Here is a 25,948-nt window from a genome sequence, read left to right as displayed (position 1 = left end):
AATTTTATAAAATATCTTTTTTATTATAAAAATTTCAAAAATTATCTGATGTCTGCTGAATACAGTATTGAGATTCTTATAAAATCATTGATTTAAATTTAGTATTCTTTCTGAAATTTGTAAATTACAAAAATATTTTTATTTTTGTATTTTAATACTTGCCATTGTCTTAGCCTTTATAATTATCGTACAATTTGCTTTCTTTTCATGACGGAAATAATATCTTTCTAAAAATAATTTTTATTTTATTTATTTATTTACTTACCAAAAATTCCATACATAGTCGTACAAGAAAAACTACATATAATCCCCATAGAGACAAAAGTTGTCTGTACATAGGGTAGGGATAAAGAGATGGGCTTAATGCTTAGTAATATACAAAAATATTCATAACTAATTTAAGTCCCTTTTTCATGAGCCTTAAAGTATAAATTAAAAATTTTATATTTACTTTGTTTTTGTATCTGGTAACTAATTTATTATTCTTTTATTATTTTATCTAATTAGATGGCTTTGAGTATGAAATAAATAAATAATATTTTCATTTTTTCTATTAAACAATTGATTTTACTAAATAAATAAATATTTATAAAGCGTTCAAAACAATATTACAAAAACAGTTAATTTATTGACTGAGATAACAATCACAAAAAAATTATTATTATTTTATAATAATAAAAAATTTGTTTGAGATCATAAACTTATTACTATAAACATGGAGATGTTACTAATTTAATGAGTTATTGAAGCAGAAAATATCACACCTGTTCTCTAAAATATGCGAAAAATATAAATTATAGATTTTAAAGTAAAAATTACTTTACGTTCCATTTATACAACTTAATATTGTCTGCTTATCAAATTTAAATTGCATCCAAGCACTTGGTTTATAACTAAATTCATCATCATCAACGTTCTCAAAAACATTATCTTCATCATTTTTCTTTAAATGCGTAAAATATGACACGATATTTTCATTATCATAATTAACTTTTTCCTTCTCATTCATTTCTTCTTTATAATAATAAAATTCACAAAGGCTATCGTGCAGTTCCTTAGCTAAAACACTTGGTGATTTTCTTATCTTGTTGCGGTCACCAAACAAATTACGTTTGATTGCTTGTTTAGTTGAATTGTTCTTGTTACTACTACCAGCACCCGCTGAGTCACCTAGAGAATTTTTGGTTACGCTTTTGGCATTGCCTTGCTTACGATTGCGCGCTGGAGATGTATTTAATTGACGTTGATTCTTGAGTTCAATTGCATTCGTCTAAAGAAAAAATTTGTTTTTTATTTTTTGTTTATTATATTACTTAGTATTTAAAACAATTTTATATTATTCTATTAATAATTATAATTTAAACTACCGGTAATGATTGACGCTTCTGTTTTACACTTTCAACATCGCCGAGTGATTTATGATGGTTACGCTTGGAAAGTTGCTTTTCACGTTGCTGCTTTTCAAATACCCAACGTTTCATCCGTCTGAAAATTAAAAATTTTATTAACATTGAGAAGTTGAAAAGAAATTTTTGTAAAAAATGTTTAAGTTAACAAACCTGATCTAAAATGTTTAGTAATAATATTAACTAATTAGTTTTTGTTAACTTAATGATTTATTAAAAATTAAAGTTTTTAATTCATTACCATTGGCTAAAGGAACCAAATATTAACCAGGCCAGCATTACAATTTGACTTTAATAAATCTAACTATTTAATTTTATATCCAGTATGTAATTGTCAACTTGAAATAAAAATTTGCGCGTGCATATAAATATATGGTAGTTATAATATAAAAAAAAAAATAAAATAAAATAAGTTTGTAAACAAATGTCAGAAAGTTATAAAAAATAGTCATTAGAATTTAACCTTTTCATGTTTGATTATATTTATGATCAATTTATAAAAAATTTAAAACTTCATAATCAAAAAATAAGTATTTGTCAAAAAAATTGAATATTGAAGATTAATTATCAATTATTATGTATTTTATGAACAAAATATAATAGTTTGTAAGTTAAAACTATAAAAAAACAGCATGGTACTCGTTTCAGTTTATAAACTCTTCCAATAAATTTACAAATAATGTATTTATGTTTATTTTATCTAAACTGGTCAATATTTGGAACCTTTACTCTATATTTAATTTTGTAATTAAAAAAAATTAAAAAATTTCACATTTCATCTGAAAAATTCAAATAAAAAAATGACAAACAAAATTAATTTTGTAAATTGTAAAATAATTAATTACTGAAATAATCTATGGTTAAAAATTAATTAAAATTATTATTTATATTAAAAATAAATGATAACTTACCTAACAAATGGTACAACCATGAAAAAAGCGTTAGGTCCAACACCCATCTTCACTTTAGGCGTCATGTCCTTAGTGGTATTGGGCAAATCATTCAGCGCAAACCACTCAACATTCTTAATCTCCTTCCTGGTGAGCGGCTGGAACTTGGTATCTTTCTGGACCCCGGAGATCATATATAACCGAACAAGCCGGTCGTTAATTATGGACTCGATGAAATCATTTTTGTTAATGAAGCTGGAGATATCAAATCCGGTTTCTTCTAAGACTTCACGCGCAGCGCAGTGGGAAGGGTCTTCATTTTCATTAACTTTACCCTTAGGAAAACCCCAGCTGTTTTTTGACCAGTAGTTCTGGACAAGCAGTACTTTGCTCATATCTTCGTTTAGCACAATGGCGCCAAAGGTCGGCACGCTCTGCTTATACTCTCGCCATTGTTCGAGTATCGTGTCCAAGTGCGGTAAATGCGCTCTGAGAAATGGTATGTGCCGGAAGAGGTGCACCGAAAATTCCTTCATACTGCATGATTTCAGCTTGCTCGGCTCGTCCCCGCAGTAAAAGTCTAAGTAGAACCAGTGAGCTAATTCTATTTGGAAACAGATTCGCACCAAATCTTTCCGATCTTCTTCTGGGATGTTTATGATAAATCGACTGAAAATTAGTTAGAATTTTTAAATTTAATTTTAAAATATTTTTTTATTAAGAATCTGATACTGAGATTGTGAGACATTTGATAAATTTTTTGACAAGTAAACTATAATGATACTGAAATTGAGAGACATATGAGGAGCTGATTTTTAAAATGGACTTTTGATATTCTATGAAATATTTAAATTTATAGAAAAATCAATTGATACTAAAATCCATGAGAAAATAGGTCGTTTTCAATTTTTGTATGACTTGAAACGGTCACAAGCGATTGAAGATGGTTTGAATTATTATTTAAACAAAGATTGGTTGAAAAACTACTCTCCTAGGTATAAAATTAAATTATAAATGATCATAATGAATTTAACAGAAATCTGAATATTTTTATAACAATTGAATTGAATGAAATAAATTTAGCAATAAAATTCTACACGTAGAAATTTTAATAAATTATAAAAGCAAATTAAAAGAAATTTTTTTATAACAATTGATTGGTTATAAAAATTACAAGAGTTGTCAGATGTCTGCTAATTTCCTAATTTCATTATCATCATTATAAACTAGCAATTTGCAGTCATTATGTGACTGCCAAGATTTACGGATTACAAATAAAAAAAATTTGGTTTAATAATTTTTTAATATTGATAATTGAGGAGCTGATTTTCAAAAGGGTATTTTTTCATATTTTAAGGTAGTTTGTAAGCCGCAACCGAAGTCGAATAAAATACTTTTTAAAAAATTTTTTTTACTCATAAATACACGAAGCATGCTATAATAATTAATAGAAATTCACATTAGAATTTAATTGTTTTAATTTAAGACGGATTATAATTAAATAATTAAAATAATGTTATAAATAAAATATTAATTGACTAGCACTCAGCTGTCACTAGATAATACCAACTTTAAAAATGATTTTCATGGTTGGTATTTGAATTAAGGTCGCGTGCCTTACTTGCAGTTTTAAATTTGTAAACATAACCCTGAACTGTCACTCTGATTTTATATCATTGTGAACACTTGGAGTTTATTTATCAAGAAATTAATATTTATAAATAAAATAAATGAAGCAGGCAAGAGTATCTGGACGATCTATATATTTTATATGTACTGGACGATATATATCTAATTTTGCATGTACTTAAATGTCTAATAATTTTTTATATTTTTCAGACGCTTTAAAAAATTAAATTTTTTTAAAATTTTAATATAAATAAATAAATTATTTCGTTAGAAAATAAATTTAATTTTATAAAAAATATTTTTCTATATTTATGAATGTTTAATATCCTTTTATTATTTTACACCATTTATAAGTGTATTAAAAACCCTAGTTACTATTTGAACTTAGCGCGCTTAGCGGAGCCGCCATTTTTCCCCTAGTAAATATGGAGGAGAAAGTTTCTCCGCTAAACAACAGAGATAGAGGCCACATGACAATATTGAAAAATTAATTACATAAAAAGTATGTGGTAAATTATTCTGAAATTTTTTCAGTGTAGATTTGGGATATAGCTCTATCCATTAAAAAGTTTTTTTTGTGGGGTCAAGTTTGCCGATTTTTTATAAATCCTCCATTTCCGGAGTTATTGAACAAGGACACTCATAAGAGTTCGTGTATTTTTGCAAAATTTTAATTAATTATATTTCTTAAACGGTACGATAAAAAAATCTGATTTTTTTCTATAGATGTATTTAATCATAATCTTTCGAATTAATATAAAAAAATATGGGGTCAAGTTTAAGTCATTTGGCTTACAAACTACCTTACAAGAACAGTTTTTTGAACTTTTAAATAATAATTACTTTCAGAATTATAAAGATTTCTAGATGAAAATCGAATTGTAGCTTTATAACCGATAGCACTTTGTAGCTAAATTGAAAAAGTTCAATAAAAATATTTGTAATTGAAGATAGCCCGTTTTTTGTCTTGATTAATCAAAAATGAAAAGATACCCTTTTGAAACTCAACTCCTCGTATGATCATTTTTACAATTTTTTTAACAAACAAATTATAGCAAGAAAATTTTATTTTTAAATTTCATCTTTAGAAGCTCTGAAAAATTATAAATGATATTTTTATCAACAATTTTCTAAGCCTAATTTATTTTTCAAGCAAAATCAAAAGATTGTCAAGTGTCTGCTAACTTCAGCTTTATAAATTATAACAAAAAAAAAATTATTAAACAAATTCCATACTTAGAAGCTTCTTGAAGTTAATTTTTTTCTAATTTTTAGCAAGAGTGTGGCCAGATCGTGCGATTTTTTTACACCCACTTTGTACCGCTTTCAATGTAGTCAGATGAGAGTGTCCTACAAAGTTGGGGTAAGAAAAGAGTACGTTCTGGCCACACTGCATTGTCTACTAATTTTGATCAGTTATCAAGAGAAAAATTTACAAAAATTTTTTGTTTTAACCACAAAATTAAATATTTAAAGTTAATAAAATTGTAAATAAATAACTAATTAAAAAATTTTATACCTAATCACAACAACTTAATAGTACAAAAACTAACCTGCTTAAATCATCGAGAATATCAGATGGAATAGCACGCTGAGCCATGGCTTGTAACAAATTTTATTTCCTGGATAATAATATAAAATTGCAAAAATAATTAAAGTAATTATACACGACGAGCTTCTGTACGTAGTTTGCACACTCTAAATGAAATCTGAAAACACTCAATTTACCTACGGACGATTGAGCTGCTAGCGACTACAAAATACTGCAAAGTATTGAGCGACATCACTTTTATTCGCTCGACATGAGAAACACAATCATGGGGGAAAAAGAGACCTCTATAGAGGTCTCTATACGCTTATTCTAACTTCGCTACCTTCTCTTGTAACAGTGCCTATGTGAAGAAATTTTAATGTACCAACTACATAGAAAACTAGAATTCAAATTTGCGCGCGCATGAATTTAGGATTTGCATATATTTTCATGCTTATGATATATTTGACCAATCACGTTACGAATAGTTTGCTTACATGATATATTTTCATATTTTTCATCTAAATTATAAGAATGGATGTCAAAATTTAAATAATAATAAATAATAGTGATTAGTTTATAATTTTTGTGTAGTTTATGACAATCAAGAATTATGTTAGATTAAAAAATGTCAAATAAGCAAATAAATCAAAACGAATTAGATTTCAATAGAAATAACCCTTAAATAACCTTCAGTAATAAATATTCGGATTATCAGGATGAATGTGCATAAAATCTTCAGATCTTCGATGAATATCTAAACATTAAAGACTTTATCACTGCAGTTTATTTTCCGAAAGAAACATTAGGGAATTAGAAACTTATTAGCATAATCTACAAGAATCGAGAAAATAAAATCAATGATAATCAGTTATTTTCGGAACAATGTATTGAGATAAAATTTATAAGCTGAAATTTTTGATAAATATAAATTAGATAAGAAGTTACATGTTGTATGCTCATAGTTATATTAGTTTATAAAATATTTAGACATAAAAGTTGAAAAAAACTTTTCTGAATAATAATTTTTATAAACAAATAATATAAATTAAATAAATAATTGAGTGAGAGCTTCAAATTTTGGCTTAATTTGTTGATTATATGATTACTAAAGAATAAAAAATAAGTCCTAAATTTTTTCCTTGTATCTCCATTAGTTAAAAAGTTATAATAAAATTAAACACAAAAAATCAAGTCAGAGTGGTAAAATGAAAGAGAACAGAAAATTGAAAGTTAAACAAAAAAAATATGAATAATTTTTTTTTTTTTTTTGCAAAGTAATACATGATTTTTTAACGTAGAAGAAGAAAAGAATACAAAGAGATAATTTACTTATTTATTAAAAAATAAGCATTGAAAATTTAAATATTAATCGAATTTTTTTTTTAATATCAAAGACCAAGAGAAATAATGATTAAAAAAATTAAGAAAACGGTTGACCCTAAAGACCATCCCTGCAACTTTCCGCTAATTCCATACTTAAGCGTTTGAAATTGCACTTATTACGTTTTTGAGCTGACTACGATTTACTTCAGAGAAATAGAACTTTGGATGGAGCAAAAACATAAAAAAATTAAAGAATAATTTAATAATGGAAACTGACTACTGATGGTGATGGTGGTGATGGATGGCGATGGTGATGGTAGTGATGGTAATGGTGATGATTAGCCATAGACCTTCCAGAATATGACCAACCACCTGGCGTAGCCATCCCCTCTTATTATCCACAGTACAGATATTTTTGGGAAGAATACTTTCTCCGCACCGGATTTGACAGCTACTCTCTATTTGAGACCAAATGAGTTCCTAACAATTTGTTAAGGTCGTTAAGGTAAAAGTAAGCTTATCTGTAACAGCATTTCGGGGGTCAATAAATCATCCATTGATGTCAAATCTGAATTTCTATTCGTCAGTCCTTAATTGATATTTTACTTTTTAAATTTAAAAACGTCACTAGTAATTTAAAGGCGTACTAAATTAAATCCCAAATTTGAAAACGTAACACTAGTCTATATTAGTTAACTACCAGGACCTAATATTTATTTATGCACGGAAAAAAGTAAATTGTAATAAATAACAGTTGATTTATAATAAGTAATGATCAACTGCTAAAAATTACCACTTCAAACAGTAAAATCATGATTTTACTATTCACATTGTAATATTTACAATTTAAACCTTACAATTTACTCTTTACATGGAAGAAAATACTATTTCAAACAGTAATATTCGCCATGTAAATGTCTAAAATGTTAAAGTATAATAATTAAGAATTCAGACTTTAATATTTATCATTTATCAAGTTTAAGTATAATTATAATTATAATTATTATCTTTGTTATACTGAAGAATAATAATAAACTTTGTATTATTAAGAACGTTAGCTGTCATGCGCCACTCAGAATAACATTTGTATCTTTTTGTATCTCTGTTATTGGCCATTAGGCTGTTGAGATGTATATAAAGAAAATAAATAAATAAATAAATAAATTTCGTACCTAAAAAATGATGTTATGATATGTAAAAAGTATAGAATAAAGTTAGTAAATTTCTAATACAAGCAACGTCAATATTTACAAAGTAAAATGGTAAATTTTAAACGCAACGCTAAAAATCAAACTGTAATTATTGACTTGCTTAAACTGGTAAAATGTATATATTAAAAGTATAATTTTTACTGTTTGAAATATTAAATTCTCCCAGAGTGAGACTCCCTTCTCTTTCATCTGAGTTCCCCTTCTCTTTATAATATGGACTATATATTGAAATGGCAATTTTTACTGATTGAAACTGTAATTTTTAAAGATAAAAGAGTCGTTATTAACTATAGTGACAACTACTAATTACTTATTTTGGATATTAAATTATAAATTGTGGTTTTTATACTTTCTACATTAAGTTCTGTAATATTTACATTTTTGCCACCCCGATGTCCGCTTTACTGTTTGAAACTATAAAAACTAACCGGAATCCGAGTGAATATTACAGTCTACTTTTTTCCGTGTGTCTATTTCTAACATTACACTCTCATGAAACTATTTATGGAAGAATTTGTATAATTATGCCTAAATTTCTGTTATGGTCAGAGTTATATCCAAATATATATCATCGTACACAATTATATCTATTCATATACGGTCCGATATCCAATAAGAAATAATAGTTTGATTAATCTATAGTTGTAACCAACTCTACGAAAAAAACAATCAATGATATCAAACTACTACCAATAAAAAAATAAAACGTATATTCCATGTGCTCCAATGTTATCACTTGATAATGTTCGACTTCTTGAAAGTTAGGTACATAATACTCCCTCAAAACCTTTTCAGATATATAACGCGTCAAGTCTCCTTCAAACAACATCAACAACTTCTTATTCATTTTAGGATAAATCGGCCAATTGCTGCGCGTATAGTAAGAAACAAATAGTCCTGGCACGATAGGATGCTTTGATATATGGCAAGTATCAGTGAGAAGTGTCCGAAGAATATACTCTACCCCAACAAATGCTTCATGTCTTTTTAGTTGAGAACAGCTCATGTAGTGCGGAACCAGCTTGATGTTAGTAACGCCATTAGCTTCCAATGTTTGAGACAAAATCCCACGGCGAGTGAGCACAGTATAGTTCAAATTATTGATATCTTCAATATTTTCGATATTTTGCTCAGTATTTAGAATCGACATCACGGTGTCCATTTTTGCTTGAATTACAACATTGGTAATTGTGAAGCCAAGTAACGTTGCGCCAAAAATGATCCTTCCGTTGGTGGTAATTGGCGTTGAAGGGGTCGGCAAATTCAATAAAAGAAGGACAATAGCTATAATATTCCTCGAATAGGGGTCTTTGAAGAGGTGCAGCAGCAAGAAGAACACCAAGATACAGGTGATAAATAGTAATGCTAATATAGATGGTGGAAGAAACGAAAATAACTGACTATCATGCCCAGGTGACAGCCGATGTTGCGATATTGCAGAAAGCCCAGCACCGTGAAATGGGTACGTTATCTCTGCGTTTTTAGAAACAGCTCTTAGAATAAGTGAATTCATCGTCGAGTCAACTTGTCCTTTGGCAACTCGCCATAGCAATCCTCTGCTAGTCGCATTGTCGAAACGTCCCAAAACAGCTGCTACTTCATCAATAACTAACGTTGCATTCAATTCTTTAACGAGAAGTTTTATGATTTCGTAATCATACCCATTGACAGTCGTAACCCCACTCATATTTTGGTAAGATATAAAAGGAGGAAGGTTGAAGAGACCAAATTTGATTATGTATCTTCCAAGATCGCTGGTCCGGCCAAAAAAGAGACTTTCGCATGTTGTGATACCTGAAATTATCAAGAAAGGTCACTGTTAGTCTATTAAGAAGAGATATACTTACCTGTATCGTAGTTCTGACTAAACAAGGTCCAAGGATGGCCATTAATTGCCGGAACTACTGCTATTTTTTCCCAGGACATTGGTGCATAACTGTTGAACGGGTTGAAACTGTAGAGTTGAGGAACTTGTTTTTGATGGTTCCAGCACAGGAAAACAGCTCTGAGAATATCGTTTCTCCAAGCATCCATCAAAAAAGACTGCGCATTGGCGCAGCCATTGTTAGGGTCGCCCCCATCCAGTATTATGAAGAACTGGTTGAAGGCCCGCCATTTTGCATCGACAAGAGCTTCCTCGAGTTTTGAAGATCGTCTCAATAAAATGATCACTGAAGAAATTGGTGATTTTTTCTTGAGATTACTGGTGAAGTTTTTTGACCTCTCCACAAGAGTTATTGTTCCAACCACGGTGTAGAAACTGATGTATAGTGAACTTTCTTGTGAGTCTGTGATCAGATAAATTGATTTCACGGTGGGATAACATTGTTTTATCAGATTCGTCTGAAAATTTGAAGGTGTGTCAGTGAAAATTAAATTAAAATAACTCTAAGCTACATTTGATCGCTTACCGTTAAGTCAACTTGCAAGTTCTCTTCTTTTGAAGAGACTTTTATGTCGAAACCACGAAGGAAATGAAGGAAGAATAGCAAACTGAAAATGCTACTAATGAATAATTTAAGCAACATTCACCGTGTAGTTAATTCACTTGCTCACTATCTGACAAGTATTGGCCAAATGACGAGTAACTCATAGAATTTTTTTTCTAAATTGCTCTTTGCCGACATGAAACTCTTGTTCAAGTTTGTTTTTCGTCAGTCATGCAACGACTAATAACAGAGCTTAACTATCGATTGTGTCTTCACCAGTAAGAAATTAAGTTTTGTATTTACTTCCAAGTAAAATCGCTTATCTCTAAAATCTTAAAATTCAATTGATGAATTGACTTTCTAATTGGTACTTGGAGAAAATTTTATAGTAGAGTTTATTATCTAGTTATGGTAGAATCTATCAACTGAATTCGCTAGAAGTAAATATTATTTAAATAAGTAAGTAAACCATCTAAATTGTAGTAATTACCATCCTTAAAGTGTAGAGTCAAATTTTTATTTTATTTAAATAATTTTTATTGCTCATTAAAAAAAAAAAACTTAAAAAATTTAGTAAATTTTAAATTAAAATTTTACGAATCAAAATTAATATTTAAAGAATTACTTGTTAAAAAGTAATAATGATGGATCCACGTTGAAATGTAAGTTTTAGATTAAGATCTTAGAAGATCAAAATAGAATCTTACGAAAGGAGGAAGGGTTCGAGAAATCTTCCGTATACTTACATGAGGGTAGGATAGAAACGATTATTGACTTTTATATAACGAATTTTCCAGCCTATAACCTCTACATAACGTATCCTACAAATTATCCCCACTTAATTCCACATTAACTAATGTCTTCTCTTCATAAGTCAGTCATTGCTTTTTGATCACTGTAAATATTGCTGTTTGTAATTGCTAATAGTTTTAAAGTTGCAATAGCTGAAAAACGGAAAAGGTGTTCTTTGAGTGTTCCAGAAAAACGGCAAAATTGTGTGAATATACGGATATAAAGGAATGTATTTTGTATAATTAATTTTTCTCCGTGTAATTGTAGTTAGATATTATACTTATTAGTATACATTTCCGAGTAAAGTAAAGTATAAATAAAGTTATATTATATACACATCATTAATTTTTCGAGGAAGTTCGTAACAATTTTTTGTTTATTCAACTATCACATTAGCAAAGTAAACATTTGGTGTCATTACATCTTAAATATTATTTATTTATACTTTAATCTACGAATCACAATAGAAATCCTTGTGATAGCTCAAAAAAATCTGACCTAATCTGTTGGCGTTCTATTAAATAAAATGATTATTTTAGACGTTAATAATAGATTGTATAATTTTTTATTACATTATGATGAAATGTTTGAGGTAGTAGAAAGAAATAAAATTATCTATTTATATTTACTTATAATTACTAAAACTGTACGGTATAAATACCACCTGATGTGATAAGAGTTTGTCAATTGCAAAACGTACAGGTTGAAGATAGTACTCAGGTTTGTTTACTTATTATTCTCTTTCGTGTATACAATAATATTTATCTGGTAAAATTATTGTTTCTATTTATACTTAAAAAGATCAAAAGTTAATATGTTTAGTAATTAGATTACTTTTTCTCTGTAAAAAAAAAAATTCTCGTGAAACTATGAAAGTGATTTACGGGAAAATCGGCTTTCAATTTTTTTTCTGAAATTTTATCACGAATTTTGCTGTTTGTGTTAAAAAATATTTAAAACTATAACAATTTTTAAATAATTCAAATTTTTAAGTTGTTGAAATTCCTACACATATTTTATTTACATTAATGAAAAAAAATTTTTAAAAAAAAGAAAAAAACGTAAATTATGGATTTTTTGTAAAGTTATCATGTTTCCAAAATATAAAACATTTTTTTATAGTTTGACGGAAACCAATTGCATGATTCACGATGCAAAGCATCAGAGAATCCTTTGCGCTCAAAAAAATTTATTTGCCTGATTTCGGCAACTATTTTTGTTATAATAGCCTTGTTAGTTCAAGGAATCAAAATATTTTGCATACTGCTGTTAAGATAATTTAATGGAGATGAATTCTATACTTTTAGAAAATTTAGTAAATGTCTTCTGTCCGTCATGTTATGAAATCCTAAAAACACTGTGATTTGCGAAAACATCCGTTAATTGAGTCAAATTTTTTCTTTTAATTCTTTTAAAGAATTGTAGGTCACTAAATGCGATTGGCTAGCTCAGTGTCGTTTATTTGCAATTAATGATATAAAAAAACCCAAATGACTAGCGACGCCTGCGGATTATTATCTTATTTCAGCTGTTTGATATATTATTTTATGTTATTATTATTTCATAATTAAATGAGCATTATAAGTCGTGCACTTTTAGATTTTCCAAACGTTTTTTCGGCTTATTTTAATGATTTTTTCATTTCTATTACACTAATCTCTATGGCATCATTTATAATTTTTGTACGAATTTTATTATAATTTCTTCAATATTTAATAATAATATTTATTTTTTATTTAAATAGTTTTCCAAGATAGTGAAACAATGTCAATCAACATTATCAAATTGATGATCATTTTCTCCATTGCGTTAATTGCTATGTCAATAGAAGCCAGTCAATCCATGAGAAATGGAAAATTTGGTATGCTAAAAATAGTAAGTGATTTAGTTAACAAAATATTAGGGCTAGAAATTATTTTTTCGGCAAGTTAATATAAACTAAAAATCAATTTTTACCTTTTTTATAAAATTATTCCAATTTGAATATTGTCTAATGAATGAAATCTCATCTTTTGATTTCAGTGCAGCTATAACCCCTGAGAAATTTTGAAGTAATAACAATTTTATTATATGCACTTCAGAATACATCAATAATTTTGTAGTCATAAATTTATAACAAATGTATTTATTTTATGTATATTTAATATTATCTTTTGTATTTTTTTAAATAAAATACTTGTAACCGGGGGGTTTAGCCCAGGTTCAGTTAGCCACCCCTTTCCTCTTTAGAAAGGGCGCCACTGGGATTTTAGACACGGTGTCCCAGAAACCGGGGAAGCATGAGAGGAAAAGACAGGGTTGTGAGAAGTCCGAGAAAGGCTGTAAATAAAACTGAGAAAAATGATTTATAAAAATTAAACTGATTTATTCAACCAACTCTACAAACTTAACAATTTCCTTAATACTAACTTAATTGTGAGAACCTCTCACCTACGTTGGCCCTTGCCAATTATTCCTACAATTTAAACTAATTTATTCAACCTCTTTACTCCGACGGAATACCTTAAAATCTCATTTTTCCCCTCGTCAACCTGACGGCATATCAAAATTCTCAATTTTCACGTCAACCTGACGGATTCTCAATTAAACCTAATTCCACGTCAACCTGACGGATTCCTTATTCTATCATTTTTCCTTACTTATCTATTACATCGTCCACCGGACGCTAACTCAATCTCTCTAACTTTTATTACTTCTAAATTCTCCGAATTTTAATTCCAAATAACAATCAAATTTTTCCTACAATTCTTAATACAAAATTTTCAAATTCACAAAATTTATCATTTGTCGATTTTCCTAATTTATTCATTTCAATACAATCCTAATTACAGAATCTGCAGAATTACTTTTCCAAATTTCTCAACCAAAATTCTTCAACTAAATTTCACCAAATTTCACTAAATATCTTCTGACAATTTTTTCTTTAATAATTTCCTAATTCCCAAATTTCCTCAAACTCAATAATTAAAATTGCTTCATTAAACTTAGCCAAACGGCCTAAATTTATCCTTCCACAATTGCCAAAAATTTAACACATGACTATAAATAACTTTTATCCTAAATTACGTACTTATTCAAATTTATTATCAAATTTTCTGAACTAATTTTTAAATAATTTTTTTTTTTTGATAATTATAAACAAAAGACCGAATTGAATTTATTTAATTTCTCATTTGCAGTTACTTAATAAATGTTTTTAGTTCTATTGTCTTAATTACTAAATGACTTTGACGAACTTAACTCGATTGGAATTTGCTAATTATGTAAAGACTACTCGAGACGCTTATTTTATTCTCAATAAAAACTTAGATTGGTTAATTCGGCCTAATGACGATTAGAATGGCCTGAATAACCAATTTACCTGAAGTTCCAATTATATCTGTCAACGATGGACAGCAACTTCAGCTTCTCGAGTCCGTAAATTCCTTTCCTCGTCTCCTCGATCTCAATTTTCTCTCGTACAAATTATCTCTGTAAAAGCCGATAAATAAATAACGGATCAAATACAAATTCGTCAGCCTAACGGCCTGACGGAATAAAATTTTAATAAAGAATTAGAATATAACGGCTCGCTTCGTTCCTCTTTCGTGAAGCCTCGAGCAAATTTCTACTTACGTTTATTTTGATGGTAAGTCACTGAGCACTGTACAACCACAAGTCTCGTCCGCCAAAAAGGTCCTGTTTTCGTTTTCGCCGGCTCTTTTATAACCTCTCTCTCAGGTTCTCGAATTTTCCCATTATCTCGTTCCCGCTCAGATTTTCTGGGGGACAGCGGTGGGGACTTAGCGACCCGTACGACCCGGTGACGAGTCTTACAACTAGCTACTCACGCTCAGAAGGTACGGAGTAGTCCCTACTCACCGCGACAAGATAACAGTGACACAAGCCCCGCGCGGGAATTCAAATTCCCTGTCACATACTGCTGAAATTTTTTATTATTTATAAACTTGATATTTTACTAAGAATTGCTCTTGAAAATTCGGCCTAATTTACTTACTTTCGTTGTATCTCAAAATTTTGTGAGCACAAATATCTATTCCTAAATTAAGCTACCATTTAGATAATACATCACATCACTTGTTACATGACTGAATATTTACGACAGTAAAGATAAGTCATTTTTTTATTTACTCGAGTTGTAAAATATAAATATTAAAACTCTTATCTAACACCCAGGTTTCGTCAATTGAAGATAGCGTACTTTACTGCTACCGAATTTATTATTTTTATTTAAATATTTTCGTATACAAATGGATTAATCTTAATTTTTTGATACAATATTTGTTTACATCTGATTTCTTATTGGGACATTATAATAATTGTAATTAACAAGAGGTGTGCACGCAAGTGCATTAAAATATCAATAACGAATGAAAGTTGTTATTTGAAATACATAGATTACATCCCTTGTATATACAATAATATGTCGTGTCAACTATCAGAGGTAAAAACGTGACTACCGCTGATAGAAATCAAGGTTTATTCACCCTTGAACTTTTTCTATAAATCGAAAGTACATCTGTTATGAAAAATAGTTTTTTAGGGCCAGTTTTTCAACCTAGGGTTAAATCATTTTATTACTGTGAATATGCCTATATATTTCATACATAGAGATATATTTACAATGATTAAAATAATTTGTTGAAAAACTGACCTTTAGTAGTAGAAAAAATTTTATTTTAATTAGTAATTTAATTAATTGTTTTGTTGATATACTAATCGTTATCATTTAGTAAATATACAAATTGTATCATAATAAAGAAACAGAATACAATAGTAGTGCCAATCTGTGACGTTTGTTTGTAATATATGTTATCTTAATGGAGTGTTTATCATCAATTTTTGATTGTTTAGTGTCATATTTACAAAAACTAAACATAACAAGCTCGCTCCGCTCACCTTCATTCTTTCAAAACTCCCGCCACTATCTCAGTCGACCAATCAACAACCGAATAAAATAGTCACAGATGTGACGTAAAACGATACGACATCCAGCCAACAAAATTTAAAATTATACTATCTTAATTATTGTCAAAGTTATAAATATTTTAAAATCATTTTCCCGAAAATTGATTTGAAACAACTAAAAAAAAATTACCTAGTATTCACTTCCAAGTCACTTTATTCCTTTATAAATTTAAAAACGTATAAATTATCATCTATTACTTTCGCAAAACACAATTCAAAAAAAAATACAATCACTGAAATAAAATTACTGACAATGAAAATGTAAATAATGTTTTCTATGTGATCCATCGTTATCACTTGATAGTGATCAGCCTCCTTACGCTTTGACTGTTTGTATTTTTTCAGTACTCTTTTGATTTCATGACCCGTGAAACCGGCTTCGAACAACATTGAAAGTTTCTTATTAACTTGCGGAAATATGGGCCAATTGCGACGAGTGTAGTACGTGCAGAAGATCCCCGAAATTACAGGCTTCTTCAGCATATGACAGTTTTCGGTCATCAATGTCTGAAGAACCAACACTTTTCCACCAAACGCCTGATTTTCTTGAAGCTGGGAGCAGTTTATAGCTCCAAAAATGAGCTCAACATTTTTTATGCCGATTCGCTTTAAAGCTGGGGCACTTGCTTCCCCAGCTAGGACACTGTAGTTAAATCTATTCAAATCTTCAACGTTTTCTATAGCTCGCGCTGTGCTTTTAGAACTCAAAACTGTGTTCATATTCGCTTGTATGATATTGTTGGCAATCATAAAACCAAGTATTGTACATAAAAACATTATCTTTCCGCGAATTTCGAGCGGTAAGCTAGGCAATGGTAAGCTCAAGAAGACACGAATGGTGTCTATGATATTTCTAGAGAACGGCTGTTTTAGGACAAGTCTTTGCAGAATAAAAATCGAGAGACTCGTACCCAATAAAAGCGCAACTATCGACAAAGGCAGGAAAGAAAACAATCTTCCAGCATAAACAGTCAACTCGCGGTATTCTGTAATCACGGACAAGTCGAAGTGATGAATCGGATATGTGAACTCTGCTTTTTTTTCAGTATTCCTAAGGAATAACGAATCCATCGCCAGGTCTATTTTTCCACTACCAACTTGCCACAACAATCCCTTACTAGTTGCGTTGTCAAACTGACCTATAACTTTGACAACATCATTGAACACAAAGGTCGCATTCAGTTTGTTCATCACAAATCTGATCATTTCATAGTCAAAGCCTTCAACAATCTTTATTTCATTTTTGACCTTACTTACTATGTAGGGAGGAATGACAGAGAAACCTACTCTAACAGGGTGTCCTTGAAGATCTCGAGTCTTGTCAAAGAACAAATTTCGTTGGGTCATGTATTCTAAAAAGGTCATTCTTTAGTTAACACATGAAGTAAAAATACCAATTATTAATGCTATGAGGAATCAAATCACTTACCTTCACTGAAGTTTTGACTGAACACCGTCCATCGGTTATCAACCTTCTGAACTTTATCAACCTTCTGCCATGGAGCAGGTGCGAAATCACTGAACGGATTGTAGCTAAACAGCTTATAAATCTGGTCCCAGCACAGGAAAATAGAGTTAATTACGTCATTTTTCCAAGCTTCCTTCAAAAATGATTGAGCATTAGAGCATCCATCGCTTGCATCATCAATAATTACAAAGAACTGGCCAAATTCCCGCCATGTTTCATTCAGAAAAACATCAGTTACTTTAGTTGGTGATGTCAGAATCATAACTACATAAGGAACCGGAGTGTTTTGACTCTTCGGGATGCTATAGTTGCTCGATTTATCAAGCAGCGTCAATGATGCAATCATCGTCTTATGGAAATCAATATACAGAGCATTTGCAGGTGAGTCACTAATCAATAAGCTTGCTTTTATGCCAGGAAACAGATGCTGAATGAGATAAGTTTGGAAATGTAACGTAATCAATAATTCATACCACATAGAACATAAACAAGATCTAGCTTACCGTGAAATTGATCAGATTGTCCATTTTAATTGACGGTATTGTAATGTTTGTGTAATATGCATCAACCCAGTAAGTATACGAAGAAATCATGGAAGCAATGCAAAATATTTGCTTTAACATTTGTGTTACGCTAATTTACTGTTTCTCTCGATGTTACCTGATGCAAACTAATAGATCAAATGGCATGCATAATAGCATGCAGAAATTTTATCACTTATGCTATTAAGTACTTGTTGCTTGCTGTTTGTCACGCAAGAGGAAAAAGTAGAGTACATTATTGGTGATTACAAAAGTTTGCTCGACATTTAAACTGACGATTTAAAATTGATCATGGAAGACTGTTGATTTGTAATCAGGTGAAAAAAAGAAAGACTGTTTTGTAGAAACATAGAAGATCTGTGCTTGATTTTGAATTTTTTTTTATCCATTAGTCTTCATGGCGTGAAAAAAGTGTGATTGTAGCTTACAGCAATCACGCAAACACATTGTAATTTTGATATCTATCGTCACATCGTGCTACCGTTAAATAAAATGACCGTGACTGCGTAGCTCATTCATTCTTGAACTCTATCGATTTTCAAAAAATTACTGTGCTAAGAAAACTCTAAGAAACAAAGACAAAATTTATTAATAATATGGAACAAGCCTTCTGGCTCAAAATTCTTGATCAAGTAAATGCATGCCGATTTAAGTTTAATCTACTATTTATAGATTCTTGCTTTCAAAATCTTGCTCAGGTCCGGTACTAGTCTAGATACAAAATCTTTATTAACTATCTTGCTTAAGGATTGTTCGATTTTTTACAAAAAACTTTGTCAAGAACTCTGATCAAGAAACCTATCCAATATCAACGTTACTAAGGAAGACACTTTGCAACAGATCGAAAAAGACAAACAAACGTCTTCCGTAATCGTTCAAAGTTCAATTCTACAAAGAAAACAATTAATGATACCAAAGAAAGAGCAACAAAAACAATAAATGTATATCTCAAGTGATCCATTGATATCACTTGATACTGCTCAGGTTCTTGAGATTTTGAACGCGGATAATTTCTCAAAATACGCTCGATATGATAATGACTCATGCCTGCTTCGAATAAAATTAACAATTGTTTGGTAATTTTGGGATATATCGGCCAATTTCGTCGAGTATAGTAAGCATTATACATTCCAGACACCAGCGAATTTTTAGACAAGTGACAGGTTGTAGAAATAATCGTTCGGAGGATGTATTCTTTGCCTACAAAAGCTTCATTTTTTTTTAACTCTGAGCAGTGTCTGTTTTTAGTTATTATTTTAACATCCCTTAGATCATAATTGATCATCAGAGGTATTATAAAAGGAGGAGCATAAATTTCGTAGTTAAGTTCTTTTAAATCCTTAAAACTTTCAACATTTTTAGCTGTATTTTTTGATGTCAGAACTATGTTCATATTCGCTTGGATAACGATATTGGCAATGGAGAAGCTTACTAGTGTTACACCAAAGATTATTCGTCCTCGAGAAGTAAATGGCAATGTCGGCAATCCAATATTCAAAAAGACACGAACAATATCAAGGATATGCCTTGAGTACGGGTCGTTGAACACGATTCGCAGAAGAATGAATACCAGAGTACTTGTAATGAAGAATAAGGCTATTATCGATGAGGAGAGAAAAGCGAATAGATGTCCACCAAGCTTATTGAACCCACGTTGCTGAGAAATCACTGAGATCTTCGATTCAATGTATGGGTATGTCAATTCAGCTTTGTGTACGGTGCTTCTCGCTATCAAGGAATTCATTAGTATATCAGTTTTTTTTTGTTCGATTAGCCAAAATACAGCACCGGTGGTCGTGTTGCCAGGTTCATCTATCACCGTGGAGATGTTGTAGACCCAGGTTGCGTTCAACTTCTCTAAGATTAGCTTTATTACTTCATAATCATAACCTTCAAAAATAGTGGTTCCATTGATTAATTCGTATGACACAAACGGAGGTAATTTCTTAGCACCAACTTTTATGAGATATCCTCCAAGTTTATTAGTTTTTTCAAAAAATAAGCTGCTACATGATGTGTGATCTGAAATAATATTCTATTAAGTTATAAGCGACACACACACACACACACACACACACACACACACACACACACACACATACACCCCTGATTCAGAAAGATGATTTGAAATGATTACCTCCGTGTTAATTGTATATCTATATAGTATTCAAATCCGATGCTTTTAAATCATTTCGAATCATTTCAAATTAAATTTCTTAATTAGGGACATAGTGACAATATCGCGGTGGTTATCAGAGAAACTTCCGGTGGCCTTAAAACTTTAAGATTTGATGAAAATTCAATTTTTGCAAAACGGGGTGAAAACAGTAACTTCTCGATTTTTGAAAATCTTTGATTTTCTTGGCGGGAAGTTAAAAAAAAAAAAAACACTCACTTGGATCATAAATTTGGCTGAGCAAAGTCCAAGGATGATCATCAATCGCTGGTAAAATTAACATTTTTTCCCAACTTATTGGTGCAAAGTCCGTAAATGGATTAAAACTATAAACCTTCGGAACTTGACCATCTTGATCCATGCACATAAAAACAACATCGAGTACATCGTTTTTCCAAGCTTCCATCAAGAATGACTGAGCATTGACGCATCCATTGTCACTGTCTCCACCATCTAAGATTATAAAGAACTGGTTGAAATCCCGCCACGTATCATTAGCAAGAACTTCTTTGACTTTCAACGGCGAAGATAACATCATGACAATAAAAGACACTCGAGTCTTTCTTTCCTTCTTATAATCCACTGAACGGTTGTGCAAAGTCACGGATCCAATCATATTCTCGTAGAAGTTTTTATACATTGAATCCGTTGATAAATCGGAAATTAAGAAATTTCCCTTTGCACTGGGATGACAGCGGTCAATCAAATCAATCTAAAATACACGAACTTAATTTGAGAAATGAATAACTTTATAATTATAATTGATGAGACTATTTCTGACATACCATTAAATTAATCCGTTCATCTGCTTGGATCGATAATAAACGAATATGAAAGGTAAACATGTAGCAGTTAAATGATAAAAATAAAATAATAGTGTGGTAAAACATTTGCACTGATAAATGACAACGTTTCGCTTCAGCAGACTGGCATTTACTACAGAGACGGTTAGCATAATTGTTTGTTAAAGTTTATAAATGATTGTAATCCGATTGCTTTCTTCTTTTTGCAGCTCATACGACATGCTACATCGGAAAATAACTAGAGTAAACTACTAACTGAACTAAAAATTAACATTTTACAACTTTTGATCATTTTACTTTTTTTTTATTACAAATTTGAAGTACATTGTATTTTTTGTAACTTTATTCACGCTCAAACTTTAAATATAGAGTTAATTAACTATATATGTCAGTGCAAAATAATAATTTAATCATTAAAAATTGTTTTCTACATTTTAACTTTTTTTTTTTTTTAGAAAATTTTTGTGAGTTTTTTTTTTTGTTTCTTTAAAGTCGCATAAACTACTAAGGTCATGAGCGACTTATTAGGGGGGAACTTTTGAGATTGGAACTCGTTTTTAACTATTTTGGGCTCAGCAGGATAATACACTTAAATATTGAAAATATTCATTGGTGTACGCCGGACTCGAACCCGGTCCAATGCATTTTGGAAAGCAAGGGCCGGATCCGATTTTTTTTTTTTATTCAAGCGTTTATGTATTTAAATCATTAATACCTAGATATAAACACAATACACAGGTATAAACGTAAGACCTATTACTTAAAATAAATTGTCTATCTGGCCCATACGGGCTCTCATAGAGGGTAACATAAATGATATTTCTTAATACCTGATAAGCCTCAGGGGCTGTACATAGTGAAGTAAATAATATAGTTTTTTCTTATTCTGATTGGGTTAAATACATAAAGTGTTAATACATGATTTATACATTATACTTATTTATTTTTTTTTTTATTTTACAGTGGCTATCCACCTAAAATAACAGTCAGTAATCACTTTATTACCAAAATTTATCAATTTTTCCTTTTAAAAAATATAATTTTACGTTACTTTATTTTTAAAATATTGACATTTTAAAATAATTATACTTACTCATACTTCCACAGTCAATGTAATATAATTTCATTGGCTGAAATGTCACTAACATAAGTATATTATTCGATGATGAAACTAACAAGTGGAATAGCTGCAACAAGAACGCATGCGTCGTGTCGAATGGAGGCGGTGATTATAACCGGTTATACTCCTCTTTTTATTGAGAGCTAGTGTAAATATTGAGGCTCACTGATATCAAATTAAAGTATAAAATAATAAAATATTTACATTGTTATTAAATTTACTAAAAATTAATTGACTAAAAAAATTCACAAAAAAAAATAATTCACTAAAAATTAACAAGTTGTAAACAGAAGCCTAATTATAAGGAGAAGGGAAGTTAAAGAATAAAAAAAAATTAAGAATTAAAATCACAGTTTTTTTATTACTGTTCTTAGAAAATATTTACAACAATAATAATAACACAAAAAACGACTTAAAAATGTTTAACATTATTATTTATATCACAGTTTTTTTTTCTTAACATTTAACATTATAATAATAACTGTTAAACTTAACTTAACTTATGATCTATAAAATACAAACTATAAATTACATAACATCACAGATCTTAAGACTAGATCAGACCGGAAAGTTGTCTTAAATTAGTGCGTCACCATTGCCATTTCTTCTTGAATCTTCTTTCCAAGAATATGGTGGTAACGCATGGACAACTTATCCGGACGCTGTTGCTCCACCCAACCTTCTATCTCTCTGAAATAAATCAAAATCAACAAAAATTATTTTTGAATCAAAATATTGAAGCATTCTACAATTCATTGTTAATTTCAATGAAATGTTGTTTTTATAAAAAAAAAAAAAAAAAAATAAATAATTTACCTAACAAAAGGCGCCACCAAAAAAATTTTTCGGATCTATGTCCATCTTAACTTGAGATGTCATGTCCGTGATGGTGTAGGGCAGATTACTCAAGGGAAACCACTTGATGTTCCCGATCTCGTTCTTAGTCATCGGATGGAACGTGGTATTCTCCTTGACTCCAGGAATAATGTAGAGCCTGACACGCTGATTCTTGATCTCATGCTCGATGAAACGATCCTTGTTGATCAAGAGAGAGATGTCAAACCCTACTTCTTCCAGCACCTCACGCGCAGCACAGGACTCAGGATCCTCATCTTCTTCGACTTTCCCTTTCGGAAAGCCCCAGAGGTTTTTCCGCCAGAAGCTCTCGACTAGCAATACCTTAGTCAGGTCCTCATTTAACATGATGGCGCCGAAAGTCGGTATTGAATGTTTGTACTCTCGCCATTGCCTTAATAGCTTGAGTATCATATCTACGCGCGGCAAATGCGCTCGTAGATATGAAACATGGCGGCAGAGATGTACAGACATTTCGGCTAAGTCGCATCTACCCAGCTTCCTGGTCCGGTCCTCACAGTGCACGTCCAAATAGAACCAGTGCGCCAATTCTATTTGGAAGAAGATGTGCATCCAGTCCTGGCGTTTTTCTTCTGGAACACTTGTGATGAAACGGCTGAAAATGATTAAAAATGTGTTTTTTGTTATTATTGAAGAACTAATTTTTTTATTATAATATTAGATTTTTTAATAATGAAAAACATGTTCTTTTTTTTTAACTTCCCATTAAGAAAATCAAAGATATACAGAAATTAGGAAGATATTGTTTTCACCCGGTTTTGCAAAAATCGAATTTTCATCAGATCTCGACGTTTTAAGGCCACAGGAAGGTTCCCAGATGACCCCCCCCCCCCCCCTCCCGATGTTGTCACTGTGTGTGTGAGTGTGTGCGTTTTTGATGAAATAAAATAATCATTAGAGCTTAAAAAACCGCGTCGATTGCCACCAAGAACGTATGAACTGGTTGATTGGTTCGAGAGGTATCGTCGACGAAAAATTTGGAAACAAGTGTTTTTTTAACATAACTCTAACATTTATTGGAATAATTTTCAAACGGCTATACCGATCAATTCCAAAAATCAGCTAATCAGCTTTCAACATAAAAAAACTAAGTTGATCGCCGCCAAGCCGGTCAAAATTGGTCGATTCGTGAGATAGATACCGTGAACATGAGAAAACCGAAAAAATTGTTTCTTTTTTGAGTCATTAATTTACTTATTTCCAAGAAATAATTTTTTTTTCGGTATAACAATTAAAGACTATTTAGTTTTTGAAATATACTTTGATGAATGATTTTATGTTTTTTAAACGATAATGTTATTTTGGTTGAACAACTACACTGAGAGACAATTTCATTCACAGCGAATAAAAACTCGTATTTGGATTTTTGTTTTTTTTTTTTTTATAAGTACTACTTGTCAATAAATATTAATTATATATAAATATTATTTGTTTTGCTGTGAATAAAATTTTATTAGTATTTAATACAATTTTATTAAATACTAATGTGTGCTTATTAAAACCACCGCCAGAGTCACTTGGACGGTAGCCATTTTTAATACTTAACCCGAGGCGTAAAGTTCGAAGGTATTATTTATTTACAGTCCCAAAAGAATGGGACTTGGAAGTATTGTGGTCAATTTTTCAACATTTTATATACAAAAATAAATGCTAAAACTTTTAGACCCGGATATTGTATCTACATTCGTCAAGATATCAATGACAATCCTGTGTTTGGAGTAATAAACCGTATTGTAACCAATTAAAAAAAAAAAAAAAATATGTACTTCATGTATCGGGAAAGCTCAACTATTGGAATAAATAATCATATTGAAGGTTTCATTGTACTGTTACCCAATATCAATAGCCCTCTTAAACTGTATAACTTTAATATTAATGAACATACGAAGCCTCTTCAAATACATATAACTGCGAATGGTATATACAGTAAAAAATTTTGCGTCATTTTTAACACAAAAATATGTGTCAAAAAAAATTTAACATAAATGTTGTGTCATTTTAACGTAAATGTTTTATGTTAAAAAAAATAACACATTTTTGTGTTAAATGTTACATAAACTTATGTCAAAATAATCCATGGTTCATCCGAAGATTTTTGACACTTGTAAGTGTCGAATATTTACACAATAAAATGTTAAGAAGTGATCTCTCTAGATTGACGTAACGATAATGCTTAACCTCAATTATTTTCAATAAAAACATTCAAGTTATCAAATATGTGGAACTTTTGTATCAATAAAGGGATTAATTGATAATTCGTTGAAATAAATATTGTAGCAACAGGACATTTTTTTACGGTTTTATTATAAAATAGTAAAATAATTATTTACATGAAATAATCAATTAAAATAACCAATTCTTTTTCGTAAGTTTCATAATTTTTCTAAATAGATATCTGCCAATTTCAATATCATCTAAACAATATTGTAAAATAATTATATTAATTAAAAAACTGTTTTATATTTTGAAGAAAGTAAACGTTAAACAAAAATATAAAGGCTTTGGAGGTTAATTATTTTTATTAAAAACATTTCAAACTAAATTAAATTGACATTTACGGTTGATACACTCAAACCACTTTCCACCAATAAAACATTAAATTTAACAATCACTTGAATATTTTTAAAATATACTTTTAACAAAAATAAAAATTTTGTAAAACAAAATTTTTTTGATGTTTGTATGAGAGATGTGGAATGTACAAGATGGCGGCGTTTATCTCGCCTAAAAAAGTAGAGAGCAGTTTCTGACACATGTTTATGTAAAATCAACACAACTTAA

At 30.1% G+C, this 25,948-nt stretch overlaps 4 protein-coding genes and 1 long non-coding RNA gene across 8 annotated transcripts; 1 reads left to right on the top strand and 4 right to left on the bottom strand.

Annotated features, from left to right (window-relative positions):
• Positions 1-233: 233 nt before the first annotated feature.
• On the bottom strand, positions 234-5,649 carry Dcp2 (decapping mRNA 2). Its single transcript, XM_074259325.1, has 4 exons — positions 5,479-5,649; positions 2,318-2,965; positions 1,368-1,485; positions 234-1,270 (listed from the first exon to the last, which is right to left on the bottom strand). The coding sequence occupies exons 1-4, from the start codon at positions 5,523-5,525 to the stop codon at positions 821-823; spliced, it is 1,263 nt and encodes a 420-aa protein (XP_074115426.1). The 5' UTR covers positions 5,526-5,649; the 3' UTR covers positions 234-820.
• A 110-nt stretch (positions 5,650-5,759) lies between these two features.
• Positions 5,760-10,545, bottom strand: LOC141538056 (uncharacterized). 4 transcript variants are annotated; one of them, XR_012480998.1, is made up of 4 exons: positions 10,405-10,545; positions 9,841-10,336; positions 7,955-9,787; positions 5,760-7,001 (listed from the first exon to the last, which is right to left on the bottom strand). XR_012480998.1 is itself a non-coding variant. In XM_074259323.1 (4 exons), the coding sequence occupies exons 1-4, from the start codon at positions 10,519-10,521 to the stop codon at positions 6,988-6,990; spliced, it is 1,731 nt and encodes a 576-aa protein (XP_074115424.1). In that variant the 5' UTR covers positions 10,522-10,545; the 3' UTR covers positions 5,760-6,987. The 4 variants fall into 4 exon arrangements, 3 of the variants coding, with proteins under 3 accessions (XP_074115424.1, XP_074115425.1, XP_074115423.1); XM_074259323.1 differs by having other exon boundaries at positions 8,684-9,787; XM_074259324.1 differs by having other exon boundaries at positions 8,958-9,787.
• Positions 10,546-11,813: 1,268 nt separating this feature from the next.
• On the top strand, positions 11,814-13,369 carry LOC141538059 (uncharacterized). The gene is made up of 3 exons (XR_012480999.1): positions 11,814-11,934; positions 12,959-13,089; positions 13,237-13,369. It is a non-coding gene; the product is annotated as an uncharacterized LOC141538059 (long non-coding RNA).
• Positions 13,370-15,562: 2,193 nt separating this feature from the next.
• Positions 15,563-18,128, bottom strand: LOC141538196 (uncharacterized). The gene is made up of 2 exons (XM_074259557.1): positions 17,612-18,128; positions 15,563-17,534 (listed from the first exon to the last, which is right to left on the bottom strand). Exons 1-2 carry the CDS (start codon positions 18,126-18,128, stop codon positions 16,336-16,338), a joined length of 1,716 nt encoding a protein of 571 aa, XP_074115658.1. The 3' UTR covers positions 15,563-16,335.
• Positions 18,129-22,624: 4,496 nt separating this feature from the next.
• LOC141538351 (m7GpppN-mRNA hydrolase-like) lies at positions 22,625-25,823 on the bottom strand. The gene has a single exon (XM_074259748.1). The coding sequence runs from the start codon at positions 23,717-23,719 to the stop codon at positions 23,108-23,110; it is 612 nt and encodes a 203-aa protein (XP_074115849.1). The 5' UTR covers positions 23,720-25,823; the 3' UTR covers positions 22,625-23,107.
• Between the last annotated feature and the right edge of the window lie 125 nt (positions 25,824-25,948).

This window comes from Cotesia typhae, unplaced genomic scaffold (genome assembly GCF_013202065.1).
Source record: "Cotesia typhae breed Kobodo isofemale line unplaced genomic scaffold, CoteBio_Ctyphae contig_20, whole genome shotgun sequence".
Taxonomy (NCBI): domain Eukaryota; kingdom Metazoa; phylum Arthropoda; class Insecta; order Hymenoptera; family Braconidae; genus Cotesia; species Cotesia typhae.
Note: the sequence above shows the minus strand (reverse complement) of the source record. Positions and strands in the feature narration are given on the sequence as shown.